The sequence below is a fragment of the Lathamus discolor genome, chromosome 3 (genome assembly GCF_037157495.1).
Source record: "Lathamus discolor isolate bLatDis1 chromosome 3, bLatDis1.hap1, whole genome shotgun sequence".
Classification (NCBI taxonomy): Eukaryota; Metazoa; Chordata; class Aves; order Psittaciformes; family Psittacidae; genus Lathamus; species Lathamus discolor.
In genome coordinates this window covers 102,847,982-102,863,750 of record NC_088886.1, presented here as the reverse complement: position 1 = coordinate 102,863,750, position 15,769 = coordinate 102,847,982, and the positions used below count along the sequence as shown (strand labels likewise).

The following is a 15,769-nucleotide window of genomic DNA, read 5'->3' as shown; positions in this document are numbered from 1 at the left end:
GCAGCATTTTTCTAATGACTAAGGACTTCCCTCAGAAAATTTTGTTTAAATAGGGATTACATATTCCTGCTCAAAATTCTGATGACTATTTAAAGTTCTTATTAACACCCTTAACAAGAAACTATTTCCAGTGTATTTGTTTCTTCTGTTGATGTTGTAATCTTCTGTGCCTCCAGCTTTGCTTTTTCTGCTATGAAAATGTGAATATAGTTTAAAACACAAATAATATTGCCTGTTTCTGTAGTCTTTTTAAATATATAGTTCAGTGCATCTATAAAAAGGAAAGTTAGCAAGAATCCAGAAAACGAAATCTTGGTTTGCTAACTGCAGATAAAAATATGTTCTACCTTGCATTTACTTTTTGCAATATCTGTAAGTTTTAAGAAAAAATATGCCTGTACTCTGAAATGATTTTTTTCTTTGCCAGACTGTTACAGAAAAGCACAAAATGAACGTACCTGAAACGATGAATGAAGTTCTTGATATGTCTGATGATGAAGGTATTAAAACATTTAAGAACCCTCTTGCTTATTTTTTATTGTCATAAGAAATGTTTAAAAAAACTACCACCAAACAGTACTAATTGGAATCAGTCTTTGCACATTCATTATTGCTTTACATTGATTCTTTTTTTGACACATTGATAGTCTATGCTTCTATTTAATTATTTTGTTTATTTAAATCATACAGTTCGTAAAGCCAATGCCCCTGAAATACTCAGTGATGCTGAATATTTGTCAGATGTTGAAGAAGGTATTTGTGCATTTTTGTATTGCAGTGATACTTAACCCTCTTCCTTTTACTCCGTCTGAGAATTAATCCTTTCAGATCATTTTCGTATTATCTCACTAACAATAAGTTCTGCTTAACAGTTAAGAATGCTTTCAAAAATTCTTTGAGCTATTACTGATAATCCTCTCATGTTTTCTGAATTTCTTACTCACAAATTTTTGATCAACTTACCTTCACTTTTCTGGAATAGTCCTTTTGCTGCTGCTTCCATAAAGTGGGGAATTGTTTTATTATTGTAACTGAATAAATAAATATTGGAGACAAGGGTCAGATATCAAAACACTTTGGAAGAAACAGCTGATAGTGAAAGTGAATGGCAGAAGGAATGGGGGTGTTTGTTGGTTTTTTAAATTCTGATGTGCATTGACTCTGAAATGGTTGATTTACATTGACAGTGGTCCCTCAGCCTGGAAATAAGTATTTTCAGAGATATCTTGTGGTTTTGTTTTTTTTATTTTAATAATATTTCAGTCATGACATTCAGTAAAAATACATCAGATTGCTTTTGTCCTGAACGAGGAGGGTGCTGTATTGGACTCAACATGTTGGTGTTTGTAGTATTAAGGAAGTATCTTGAAGCTGAGATTTTATCTGTATCATCCTGCAGAGTGATATGAAATCTGTGAGTGGCAATAAAGCCCTTTGTTTTCAGTGCCTCTAAATAAGTCTCCTGAGCTACAGGCAGCCTGCCTGACCCAGCTCACTCCTCGATGCTCAGCAAGTTTGATATGGCTTCAGTGGTCTCCAAGTATTTAAAACTCCTGTGGCAACTGCTTCCTCCCCTCTACCAACAAGCCCTGCTAGGACAGACCTCCCTGGTTTGGATGTGCAGGAATCTGTGAGAATTTCCCCAGGAACTGCAGGTTTCCAGAGGCCACAGAAGGATTAGGTTCCCAGGTGAACATTCAGAAACAGGAAGGTCTTGAGCTGATGGAGAGGACAGTGCCCTTAAGGCATTTTTGTGAGTGCCCATTCACTTGCATTAAAGCTGCATTTTTTTCTTCACCAGTAGGAAAACAAGTGATAGGGTTCAATTTTCCTTTGCTGCTTCAGTTAATCTCTTTTTTAGGTCTAGTGATATATTTACTTTCAATTTTTCCAGCATTTAAGCAGTAAGGTGTAAAAGATATTTAGTAAGTTCATTGTGTGCCGCTCTTAATTCATCCATTGAGGCTTTTGGTTTGTTTTCAGTTTGCCATTGTGTTCCCGTTGCTGCAGTTCCAAATGGATACTGTTTTTACCATACACCTGGGTCTTTCAAATAACCCTCTTAGGCTATTGTACTGCTCAAATATATAATGTATTGTTTTAACTGACTGGAACACTGGTGCATAATTGTGTTAGTTAAGAAAGCAGTAGCTCTTGCCATATCCCACTGCATAGCATGTGGTGAGGTACAGATGAGGAGCACTCCTATATGGAATCTGAATATTAGAACCAAAGTTACAAAATGTGCCGTTTAATGTATGGGATAATTTTTAAGGCCAAATATGTGGAAGGCTTTTATAGTCACTAACTCCCAGGTCTGCAAAAAAACCCAACAAACCAACAACAAAACAAATAAACAAACAAAGACAAAAATTAGGAAAGCAGGTAATGCAATCGATTCCTTCCCTAGAGACTGTGTCCTGCAACCATGTTGCTGTTACTAGGGGAGCTAAGAGACTGGTTTATATGTAACAAGGTTATTTTCAAACCTAACACTGCAAGGAAGCTCTCAAATCAAATAACAGGTATTTTATTAATCTGTGATGAAGTATTCCAGTGTGCAAGACATGCAATGAATTACAGGCTTTGAGGTAATAACCACTGGCCTGTCTCAGTTTCCTGACTTGCACATCTGTAAAGACAATATACCGACACCCATACCCCCAACTCCTCTATGTTGATAGGATATTTATATACAATGCATCCACTTACACTAGTCAAAATAAATATGTTCAAGATGGTAATGCATGCTGACAATTCTCACATCCAGGGGGCTAATTTCCAAGTGAGAGAAGGGTACAAATTTACCACCAAAATCCAAGTTCTCCCTCGCTTGGCCAACATTGATGTCATCAGCAAAACTCTTCTGTGAGAGAAACTTTTTTAATGATTTCTCAATATGCCACAATCCTCAAGGTTTCTCTCATAAGAGAAATTTAAGGCATGGAAAGTAGTCTCTGAGCTCATAGACAAATGTCAGGAAACTGTTTCCTTATGTTTATGTCTTGCAGTGCCCACTAAATAAGTATTTACATGGAAGTTGTGTAATTTCTCTTCCCTGCAAGGACAGTTTGGTTTGGAGTCAGACTGGATGAGAGGAGAGAGATTTTCTTCCTTTTCCTAGACTACTCTGGCAAATCTGACCAAAAGACGTTAAGTGATGGGAAACTGCAAACAGGAAATGGCATTTATTAAAGACATGAATATAATTTTGTGGGAAAAAAATGAAGGCTCATCTTCATGCATAGCAGAAAGTTTGTAGAAGAACACAGAGCAATTGCAATGTGCACTGAACATGTCCTCTGCTCTTATTTTTAAAGAGATTGCAAATCTTATAAATGTGAAACCTGAGACTGCAGGAACCAGGTCATTCCTCTTACTGTCTCCAGATGTGAGCTCGCACCCCACACCCTGTGCAGCTGGGAGCCCCAGCGGTTCACCCTGTGGTCACAGGGCTGGTGGACAGTGGGGTCTCAGCCATGCTAAAGCACAACCTGAGCAGTCTGCCAAAGGCCTGGAGTGAAACTCCTCCTCTGCTGTCACATGCTGAGCCTTGGAGCATCCCTCTGAGTGGATGAAAGAGCTTTAATCTGATGGAGGAAGCTGGAGTCCTGCTGCAACTGCAGCAACCCAGCAATAAGTTCTGTCACAACGGCCCTCCCCAGAACTGCTGCTGCTCTCCTGGAGGGCAAGGGCCAGCAAACAGTGGGATCTGATAAAAAGAGGAGTGAGACTACATGAGCAGCAAAGGGGAAAAAAATCCAAACAAAAAAACAGTTCGGGTGTTGAGAATTTAGACAAGAATTGGGGGTTGGAACTAGATGACTTTTAAGGTCAATGACCCAAGCCATTCCATTTTAAAGGTCTTTTCCAACTTAGCTGATTCTGTGATTCTATAAGAAATGTTTATTTTTGAGCTTTTAATTTTTTTTCCTTATTTGGTCTTCAGAAGATAAACCTTTGGGTGTAAATAAGGACACGGGCTTAAGCCCATTTAATGGAGATTCCTCTCTTACTAGGTGTAAGTATCATGCTGATCAGTCCCTGGTAGATTAGACAGATGTCCTAAAAGAACATGTGTGCACACTGCCTGATGCCTCTGTAGGTGCTGAGATGCAGCAGTTTCAATGCCTTTAAGAGAAGTCAGGGCATACCCATGCATGAAAGTCTGTTATTGATTTTGGGAGGGGTTGATTTATTGCATTTTTGGGCTCAATTTTCTGAGTTTCTTTGTCTCCATAAGATTTTACAGACTGATGAAAGTTTCAGTGGTCTGGTATTGGCTTTTCTTCGTACTTGTGTGAAACCAAAGCCTTGGTTACAACTGGAAGTGTCTTGCTCTTCCCTGTGGCTGTACCTCTTCTGCCATCAGGCAGCTCTGGTCAGGCTGTGATGAGGGAGTGGCAAAAGCTTCAGAGATACTTAGCAAAGCCAATGACAAATGCCTACTTGGATCCCAGGCTATGATTAAATTTTGTCTGGGACTTTTCCCAAGCCACACGATGCCTTCTATCCTGTTGCCAGAGAGGCTGTATTTCTCACTTGCATCTAAAAAGAGCACCTACCCTGCACTCCTGCCATTGCCAGTGGGAGACATGCTGAAGGACCAGGAAAATGGGGAAAACATAAAGAGAGGTAACAAAGATGATGAGAGGTATGGAAAAGCTTCTTGGAGAGGAAACAGTAAAGAGAGTAGGAGTCTCTATTCTAGAGGGGGGAATTAGCAAAAAATGAATGAGGGATAGGCTAGGATGTATGAAACAGTGGGTTGCAAAGTGAGCAGTGATGCTTACAGTCTCTCTGGAAGTCCAGTAATAAGGGGCATCAATGATACCAGCAAGAGGCAAACCAGCGTTCAGTGCTGCTCCTTCTGCAACAGGTAGTTGAATTGTATGACTCCTTGCACAAATCCTTGGTGGGGAACACAAAAAGTTTACAGGAGTTCTAACTAGAAGAATTTTAAAAGGAGAAAAAAACCCAAACCCCAAACCAAACCTGTTCATGAGTATAAAAACCTCCTGCACGTTTAGAAAATACATGCTTAAATCACTGCCAGCTAGAAAAATGTCCCAGGGGACTTCCATTGTTTCATGCCCTTATATTATTCTGTGAAGTGCAGTTGCTGTCAGAGACAAGGTATATCAGACTGATGGGCCTTTACTTTGACCTTCTTCTGCTATTTCCTGGATTTTGAACAGTTTCTGATACTCATGATAGCTCTGCCCACTGTTAACAGGGACATCATCTTTCTTCAACAGGTAACGTATTACTAAGGGAAGGATGGCAACTGCAGCAAAGCAGTTTCTTTGGTGGTTTTTTTTTCCCCCTCAGTGCTTCACTTTTGGAGGCATTTCTCTCTCATTTGTGTTCAGTGATTAATTGTGTCTTCACTTTTCCATGGGACCTCTCTCTGCAGGAATCCAGTGTGCTGTGAGCAAACACTGCTCTTACCTGAAAGGCAGAGGATTAGGCTGTGGCACCTAATTAAACAGAGCGGGACTGCTGAAACGTGCACCACCCGTTTTGCTCCAGCCTCCCACGGATCACAGAACAATGTCTGGAATTCTTTGAAATTACCACTCCTAGATGCAGATTTTCCCTTGATGAGGGCATTTCATCAGAGTAATCCTGCTCTGGCTGGATTAGCTGCAGAGCAGGATAACATCTAATGTATTTTGCAGCTCAACTGGAGTAGCTTTTTATCACTCTTCACCTTGCCTTTGACAAACGGTGCTCGTGAAGGAAATGTCTCGTCTGCTCCTTACAGCTCCTGAAGAAAATGCCTCATCTGCTCCTGCACAGTGGCACAGCGCTTGTCTTCAGGTGTCGTAAGGGCAGACGTTTCTAAATTTACTGGCCCAGTTAGCAGTTGCTTAAGGTTGCCCACAACTCTCACCGTCTGGGCCATTCCCCACCTCCCAAACTGCCGTCCATTTTTCTGCAGCTCCCGAGCTTTCTCTCCGGACACGAGCAGCCCACGCTGGCAAGCGGAGGGGGAGGCGGAGTAGCACCCGGACCCGCGCCGCTGGCACCCATAGGGCCACCGGGGCTGAAGTCGCTCCAGCGCGGCCGGTACGGCCCGGGACGGGTGCGGGGGGAGGCGGAGCGGAGGGGAGCGCAGCCCAGCGCCCTTCCCTGCAGCCCCGCGCTCCCTGCTCAACCCCGGTATCAAGTTACAGAAAAACTACACCCTCGCAGCACCCTTATTTACATACAAATAACTGGAGTGCCTGCATTTATGTCACCATTCAAGAGGCTTGCCAAGGGAGGCTGTAATCCAATCAGCAGCAGCTTTAAAGGGATGTCTGCGGACTGATTAAAAGGGGATTTTTTTTTATTTGATTTTTTTTTCTTTAACTATAGTCGTTATTTTTCATTTTGTTTTATGTTTGTAACGAACTTTGATCTGAATTGGGAGGACAGAGATGCACATGTCCTAAAATAAGTACGAAGAGATCAAGATGTTAAGAAGATCTCGGTTGTTGAGTGGAAAGCGAATATGACCCACAGGGATTAGTTTGCTTGTGCTGGTTTGGAGTTTAAATCACTGCTTAAGGACTAATAGGACTAATAGGAATTCTTGGAAACACCAGGGAAATACTTCCTATAGACCAAGCTGGTGAAAATGGCTTTCCAAAACAGTAAGACGTTTAACTTAATGTATAATGTTTCTTTTTCTGGTTTTGGTTTGGTTTGGTTTTTTTTTTTTCTTTTTTGATGTTTTCTGGTATACTATGAACATTTTGGGGTTTAAATTGTACTTTAAAATACTGGTTGCTGCCGGGCTGGAGGAGAAAGTCGGTCTGTGTGTTTGCCGTTTGCAGAGCAGTAGCTGAAAGGGTATTTTTAGATGTGATTGCTAGTTGAAAACCAGAGCTCGCCTGTGGTTTCCTGAGGTAGGTGAATGGAAACTAGCCTCAACGCCTTGAATGAAAGTGGGAAGCCTGTAGCCGGGGTCGCGGAGTCACTCACCTCGAGCACTCAGGCTGCGAAACTTCGCGACTCTGCAACTTTTGCGCACCTCAGGCGCGGTCACGACAAAGGCGGTGGGCGCGAAAGTCGGCGAGGAGCGAGCTTGCGGGGAGCGCGCTCCTCTCCCTCTCGTTGAGGAAAGGGGGTGGGGGGAAAGGCATATTTTGGACTTGCTCTGTCAATGCAGGAATGTAGGTTTGCATGATGTAATGCTATGCAAATGCTCCAGCCAGAGGGAGCTGCTCCGTTAACCCTTTGCGGCGCTTGCCGTCCCCTCCGCAGATTTAACTTTCCTTCCTCCTTCCTTCCCTTTCTTCTGAAAACAAAACTAACCGTCTCCTCCTCCGTCCGTGTCCGCGCATCCCACCACCCCCTGGCCTTTCCCGACGGGCTGACCGTAAGGCCTGGGCGGGTTTTGGGTGCGGGGCTCCAGCTGAAGGGCTTTGTTCTGCTCCGCGGGCCAGACCCAGCCGCGCCAGCCTCGCCCCGCCGGGCCGTGGAGGGAGGGTTGCAAATGGGGGGGGGGTGGTGGCGTCTGTCCGAAGGGCTTCCCTGCGGACAGCAGCCTGGTGGTGTGAAGCACATCACAAAACAAACCCCTAAAAGTAATCCCTCTTACATTGGATCGTGCAGAAGTTAGTGAGAATACCTAAAGAGAGAGGCGGGCCCCTGCGCTTTCTCTGCGTCCGTTCACGTCTGCTGCACTTTTCATAACTGGTGGGCAAATAGGCTGTCTGTCACAGCCAAGTTTTTCTCGGTTTTGTTTTCTGTAGAGAATAACCTGACTTTTGTTTGTCAGCTCAGGCTTGCTAGTAAAGAAAGCAAAAGTGGTGCAAAGTACAGAAGAAGCCTTTAGCATGCTTAAATGATTGGGCAAAAGTCATCCCTCATACATTGTGTTTATGTCAAGGTGGAGTTTTGCTTCTTATGTTTGCCCCAGTAAAATTATTTCTCAGGCTCATTCAGAGGGTGGATAATTGATGTGCCATATGGAAAGAGCCTTAGGGAAAGTGGGGGTGACAGGATTGATTCCTTCTTGATGAACGGAGCAGGGCGTTATGACTTACTAAGCACACAAACATTTACAATACTTCTGATTTCAGCCTGTCTTTTGTACTGACAGGTGAGGATGCAATGACAGGCGATACGGACAAATACCTTGGACCCCAGGATCTGAAGGAGTTGGGAGACGATTCGTTGCCTGCTGAGGGATACATGGGCTTTAGCCTGGGAGCCCGCTCCGCCAGGTATTATATTTGCTGTTTCTTGAGTTTGCGTGTCACCAGAGTTACAAGTTATTTACAAACCAAGTGCACTTTCTCACGCAGAAAAGTGAAGTCTATTTTGAAACAAAGTAGAGGGGGTGTGCTTCCGTGTTATGATAGTACTGTGCCTTTAAAGCATACATTCATTGCTGGTTTATTTCATATTATTTATTCATGTTGGCTTCTTATGGCAATGACACAGAAAATGAATTACTCACTTTTTCTGGTATCTCTCGGCTCATACTCTGAACATCTCCCAGGCACCTCTTTGCTATCAGTTTGCAACTGGTCTAGAAACTTACCTAGAAAAGCCAGCAAAACCAGGTTTCTTTCCACTACTGCAGGTCAGATTGATACTCACATTAGTATTCCTTAATGGACTAATTCAGCTGAAGAATGTAAATACCAGAAAAACTGAATGCCAATCATTTTGCTATTTTGGTGCTTTTACTTCTTTAAAGGTGTTAGTGAGTTATCCAACTGAGATAGCCAATATTAAAGAAAAATGTTCTCAAGAATAAAAGAAGTAGGTTTACCCTAATTTGTTGCAGGGTTTCATTTGGCAGGGAACAGATTATGTGTTACAGGAAACAGGCCAAAGTTTCTGTGAATCTGATAAAATATTGTAAACTTAATATAATATCTGACTAATGTTCATTTCAGCTCAGGTGTTTCTAGATCAGCGTTTTAGATTTCATTTTTGAATCTTGCTAAAGCCTGCAGTATGCGTTGCTTAAAATAACTAAAGCAGTATGAGCAGAGATTACTTCCATAGTTGTAGATTTGCAGTGTACTTACTGACAGTTGAACTGTATTGAAGCTAATAATTAAACCTCATAAGCTGGAGCCCTGAGGACTTTTTCCTATGATGTAGTTTAAAGATCTGGTTTAAAAAGTGAGTTCATTGTCTAACAGCAAATGGCAACTCCCAAAAGGTAAAGCTCAGATGTCTGCTCTTCAGTCTATTTGTTATGGTCTCACTAGAAATGCAAACATGCGGTTCAGATTTGCTCTTTAGTAGGAACCAGCCATGTTCTGCTTCACTTACGATTTTTAGGTAAGTTAGTAAGTATTTATGTGATAAAATACTCACAAGGAATGCCAAAATAGTCCTTTAGCTAGAAAATCAGCAAAACAGATCCGAAGGGAGAGTTTTAAGTCTTTGTAAACTTAATTAACAAAGCCGATACGCTGCTTTTAAATAGAACTTTGTGTGAGCAAGGTCATCATACAGCACTATCAGATGTGGTCTGTCCTGAAGCACTTAACTGATAGGGTGGAGAGGGAGTGCACTTTGTGTATGGAGCTGGGCACTGATTTACAGGACACCTTTTACTCATTCCGGTACTCTTCCTACACATGCCTAACTTCTTCCTGTGCAGGTGGGAGAGCAGAATTTTACAGTCAAAATCTGTTAGATAGATTTAAGGGTTCAGCCACATGGTATCTTTCTTTGACAGAAATCTAATATTCCCCTGCTTCTGATTTTAGCAGTGCCATTACTATTTGTTGCTGTGTAACTCATTTTTTACATTGCACATGTTATGCTCAGAGGAGACAAATACAATATTTTTCCTGTGAAGTATTTCATTTAGCAAAAAGTATTCCGTGGATGTATCTTACTACTGATTCTGAGTGTAACATTAAGAAATAAACACATGAAATATATAAGCCATCCAGCCATAACATCTTGCTTTTCCTGTCTGATTCTTTGCTTTCTATTTCTCCTGTTTCTTTTCCACTGTAAATTGCTTTAGTCCAAAAGTCAGGTAAGAAGGCATGGCATCGTGTTACATCTTTCTGCTGCTGCCATCGCTCATCTTCATTTTATTCAGCCTTGGAAAGTGACATGCTTTTATTTTTTGGTAGGGGGTGGGCTTAGTCTTAGAGAATACCCTTCTGTTATAACAAATATAACTTGATCTCTTTATGCCCTTTATCATATAAAAATTTGCTTAACATATGCCTACAGTGTGTAATTAAGATCCCAATTCTGCTTCTAGTCCAAGGAGGAACGTGTGCTAAGGGACTAGAAAAGTTTGATTAGCAACTCCAAAATGCATGAAAGAAGTTGTAGAGTTTTGAGTCTGAAAAGTGTTGCTAGTTCAAAAGTGTAACATGTTGTTGGATGTTGCTTTTTATTAATTCACGTTTTTTACTACTTTATTTTTTGTCACGTAGCAAGCATGTCTAGACCTGCAGCATGTTTTTAGCACATACCATAATGTATCTTCCAGGGTTAAGTGTAACACACTCCTACGTTGATTTAATTGCAACACATTCAGAGTGATCATTATGATTTCCAAATAGTCTAACATGCACAAAATAATCCCCAAAGCACTGGAATCTGTATTTAACCACCAGTAAACAAATTTCTTCTCTTTCTTCTTTCATATCAAAAATATTATTCTTTTGTTTCTAACTAAATGAATAAGGCTGTTTATAACAAAGTCAAAAGTGGTTCAGCCACAAAGAGAACACACATAAAACTTGCTCACTCTTAAAACAGATTTAGCAATCTGAGCCCGATGGGCACTTGCTGTGACCTACCCGCAGCTCCCCCAGGAGCTGCCCTCATGAGTCTCCTTTCAGGATTAGGCTGTGAAGATGCTTATCAAAGTTTGTCTAAATACTTGAATACACTTTTCTAGATTATTCTAAATCCACGGCGTTACTGCCAAAGCATTAAACATCTATTGTGATTTTGCTTATGTATATTGTAAGGAAGGGGATATTTAACTATAGTCAAATACTTATTATTCCATTTTTTCCCTTGTATTTCATAAATTATGTATATTTTGCCATCTTATGCTATCCCTGGAAGTTGCATGTATTAATTTTTTTATTTTTATTTTTTGTTCACCTCATTGTCACCTGCACTTTCTATGATATATGGTAAATACAACAGCCTCCGCTCCTTCAGTTCGGATAGGTCCTACACGCTGAACAGAAGTTCTTATGCCCGAGATAGCATGATGATTGAAGAACTGCTGGTACCAGCAAAGGATCAGGTATGTGCTGTGTCTCTGCCACCAGGTATGCGTACTTCGTATTTATAGGGGGTGACGCTGAAGCCCTCAGCTGTGCTTGCAGACACTATTGCTACTCTCTTAACAATTGAAAATGGAGAAGAGAGGAGCTGAGAGAAAGAAATCATGGATTTACCAGATTGTGGTTTTGATATGCAAGAGTCAGGGTGATGGGGTACCACACCAATACACAATCTTAAGGGACCAGTTACTTTGTATGTCCACTGAAGTCAATGGAAGCATCTGTAAGCTTAATGTTATGGGTATCCTTAGAGTGCTTTGATAAGCTGGGAGCAGTATGTTTTACACTAAACAACTTTTGTCTGTACTGTATAGCCCAGGAATTATGTTTGCCTGCTCTGTTGCATGGAGAGGACTCCAACTGCTGTCCTTGTTTTGCCATCCTGGGGAAGAATTTGGCTTTGTAAAGATTAAGCTATTATGCAGTAGCCGGTTTATGTATCTTCTAAACGTTTGTGCAATGACTAATACAACAAAAGCAGAATCTTTTGACCTGATTATGGCATGGGAAAGTCTTTCCAAAAGCTAATGCTGAAGATGGTGGGGCACTGTAGGCTTTCTTTGTGTCCTCCTTAGCATTTTGCTTGGTAGACTTGCTTCAGATTTTCAAATCTAAATGAATTACTCGAGAGTTTCTTGATACACAAAAGCTAGAGATCTGCTAGGAAGTTGAATAAAAATTCACATAGAAATCTGTGCTTGGGAATTAAAGGACTATGGAGTGGAACTGTTGTTTATTCCCTGGAAGAGCATAAGGTGGATTGCAGTGAAACAGAGGCTTTCTGCTGCCTTTTTCACAGATGTACCTCTCAGCAGTGGCAGGTAGTCCTGCAAGGGTTACTGATCTCAGTGGATGCTTCCATGGAGGAAGGAGTCCACAGAGCAGGACTCATGCATTTTAAACCTTGATTGTATTAGTCTGTAAATTCTAGTGTAGTATAAATTACCCAGTTTTAATACAGCTTTTGCACACAGCTTTTGGTAGGATTACGATAATGGCAGAAATTGGATTCTGTCTTTAGCAACTGAATGTTTATTATTAGGTTGTTACTTTATGTAATGCTGTAACTCTCCAATAACCTTACAGCAGCCAGCTATGGAGAGTTTCTGAACATTGCATAGCAGTAATTTTGTGGCTTTTGTTTGTTTTGAAGTCAGAAAATTGCAGCTACTGGCACTGGAAACAAGAAATGGTATTTCGGGGCTGAGAACCTGAAGTTACTCTTGACGCTTCTTACTCCTAAATCCTCATTAAGTGTTTTTGATATGGTGGAAATTTCAAAGGAGAGAAAGGCTCTTCAGTCTCAGAACATATTAAATTGTATGTGTGATTCTGGCCGTTTTTGTGATTACCATCAAAGTAGATGACATTGATTTAGCAGCTAGGGTACATTTGACTAAAAAAGACTTAAAACCAGCACTATGCTAAACAACTCCTAAAGCACATTGTTCAAAGTGTGCATCATTAACAGAATTGCACTAGAAAAATAAGAATTACCTGTAAGTACACGGAGGTATTGCAATGACACCACATCATGTACAGGAACTCTGCTTTAGGGCAAACTTCGTATTCTCTACAAGTGGTCATGGACTTCTCTGCTTTCTGGCGGTTCTCTTGCAGTGCTGGCTCTTGAGCTGAAAATAAATACAAAAACTTTCCAGTGCTGGTGCTGAGCAGTACTGTACACTGTTTTCATTGCATTTATAGTCTTCGTGTTTTTGTAATTCCGGTTTTTGTCCAGCAATGATTGTACAGTTATTGCACTTCAGTGCTGGTTCAAGTTTGTCATGTAAAATGAAGCAAGGCTGGAGGCCTGGCTGACAGTCTAGTTCTAAATGTTATTCTGTCAGCACTGTCTTGAGAGGTTAGCAAACCCATGATCCCCTGAAAAACAAATGACAGTAAAGCAAGAAACTGTCTTCATGAAAAAGGGAGCCCAGATGAAATTTCCTGCTATGGGTTCTGCAACCCTCAAAGTCCCAACAAAAAGTATATCCATCCTCTAGAATTCTTGTATTCTTCAGCCCAGTCCTATGGTGGTAAGCTTTACAGCCCTTTGGCTGAAGCAGGAGAAGTGCATTTAGGAAATGGGGAATACCCCTGCATCTCTTCTTCCCATCCCTCTGTCTGCAGGTTACTGGACTTCTAGGTAAATCTCTGCTATGGCAGTTGAAAGCAGGGTAAAAAAGCCACCTTGTGTTTCAACAGCGGGGTTCAAAGAAGCAAAGATCATTGTGGGTCAAACCCAATATCCTTAAAGCCTATCTGGAAACTGATGTGAGTTAAGGCTGGTTTGGGGCATTAGACGACTTTGAAGGAGTGAGCTATTGCCTATCTGTATATTTGATTTCTTTTATAAAGCTCAGACCTGTCAACAGCAAAGTCTAAGAGTAAAGGGAATTAATTTTATCACAAATATAAGTATATAAAAGAGTAAGGAGCACTTGTCAACCTCTTCATCTTGTGAAATAGAAGATCCCATGGCCACCTCTCCCCAGGATCACTGGGAGATTTGGGAGTCTAAAAAGAGTCAGCTGAGGAAGATTTGAAACCAGTCTTTACCGAACCTGACTGCCAGCATGACACATTGGGTATTAGAGTTTCTAATAATTCCTTAAGAAGTCTCAGTATTCTCTGTTGATTTGTTTGGTGGTTTATTGCTGATCCTGTTCAACAGGGAAGTCTGAGTCCAGGCCACATAACCTGGCTGCAGAAAAGTTAAAATTTCTGTGTCCTGGTGTGTTACCATGGATGCAGCAACTCAGACCAAATCTGAACTACTTTCTCCATGGAATAATTTACATCAGCCTCTGAATTTCATCAGCCAAAGGCAGGATGAATCAGGCTGTCCATTACATAGCAGCTTGCTGAACCTCTCTGTCTGGATAAATGCATCTGGGAGGAAGCATAAATTCTTCTGTTTGCTGAACTCTGATATTACACAGCCTGTATATTCAGTTATGCAACCAGCAGGATCCTTGCCAGCAGAACCGTCAGTGGTTTTGTGCATGCATTTTCATCTAACGATGCCACGCCTATGAGCAATGCATATTTAATGTCCTTCAGTTCAGGGAGGGAACACTGGGACCTGACCAAGCACAGAATGAAACCTGTGATTTGGTATCACTGAGGATGTACTGTCTTCTGGATTGATGATACTGCAGTTTACTCAGGAAGATTTTTTTTTGCCTGCCTGAAAAATCCAGCATCTTGACAGACAAAATGAGATCAACAGATGTGTGCTGCATGTAAGATGCATGTGTCTGGCTCTTAGCTTTTTCTACTCATTTTCTCTGTCAAAACTATTGGCTGCAGGCTTTGTGCCTTTGATGGCTGTAAATATGTCCAAAAGATCTGTGCACTTTGTCAGAAAGTAATGCATCAAAAAATATAGTCACCAGATATACAGGCAGTATCTGAGGACAAAGGAACAGACCAAGGTGCCTTATGTATGTATGCAGGCAAACCTACAGCAACTTTGTAATCATAGTAGCATATCTGTCTAACATAAATTATTTTAGAGTGGTGATATTTCCTTGGAAATTACACAGCCCTATGTTTATTTTTCCTGTATCATACTGCTGAAGGAACTTCAGCATTTTTCATATGTTACAGCAAACGTGATCCCATCTTTATTTGTTGATGTATGTGTCCTCGTGCATGCCTAGACCTCCATGTACTGTCACTGGTACGGCTTGAATGGCAAACACTAAAATGTGTTCTTTTTTACATGTTTCTTATGTTTCTTTGTTTTGTCCTATTTTTGATGATAATGTGAATCACCAGGCAAAGGAATAAATTTAATTTTGTTTATCTAGATTTTTACATCATCTAAGACCAACTCTCTGGATCTTAGACTGATGTCAAGAGGAATAATGTACTCAGTATAAGCTCTTATGAAGTTAGATATCACTTGGAATAGCAGAAATCCACAGCAATGGCTTTCCTGTCTATACTGCAGGCTCTTCAGGAAATGTAGGAGAATTACCAGTGTTCTACTGGAAGGAGTTAGAAAGCTGTCTTCATTAAACTAAATTATGATACATTTTTCAAAAATTGTGCAAATTAAACCCACTGCTGTTGCTTAATTGCCGTTGCTTTAACAGCAGTCATCTTTTATGTCTGATGATGTATTTTGGTGTTTAATATGTATGCAAGTTTGCCCATTAGTATTGTTGTCTGTGCTTGAACCATCAGGCCTCAAGTACGTATTTTACAGCAAAAAGATCCTAATGAAAGAGTGAAGGTAGTAAAAAACGGAGGCATCAAGCCATGCCACGGAGTTGGTCAGATGACAGAGCAAAGTTGTACCCTTCAGATACTGCTATTGACTGGCAGTAAATTACACTGTCAGTGTTTTTTGGAGGGAAACCTGTGATGCTCCTTTGAAATAAAAGAAATGTCTAAAGAGAGAAGTTTTTTGGAAACCGCAGAGTGATGCGAGGGTTCTAGGTTCTGGTCAACAGCAAAGTGTAATGTAA

General features: G+C 41.0%; 1 protein-coding gene across 3 annotated transcripts in view; it reads left to right on the top strand.

The window, feature by feature from the left end:
• The window catches only part of ANK3 (ankyrin 3), a 384,128-nt gene that overhangs the window by 303,172 nt on the left and 65,187 nt on the right, over nucleotides 1–15,769 (top strand). For all 3 annotated transcript variants that reach the window (XM_065670855.1, XM_065670853.1, XM_065670854.1), the window contains exons 23-26: nucleotides 428–500; nucleotides 691–753; nucleotides 8,096–8,219; nucleotides 11,146–11,248. In XM_065670855.1, the coding sequence (XP_065526927.1) occupies nucleotides 428–500; nucleotides 691–753; nucleotides 8,096–8,219; nucleotides 11,146–11,248 (363 nt within the window). The remainder of the gene's footprint in view (nucleotides 1–427; nucleotides 501–690; nucleotides 754–8,095; nucleotides 8,220–11,145; nucleotides 11,249–15,769) is intronic.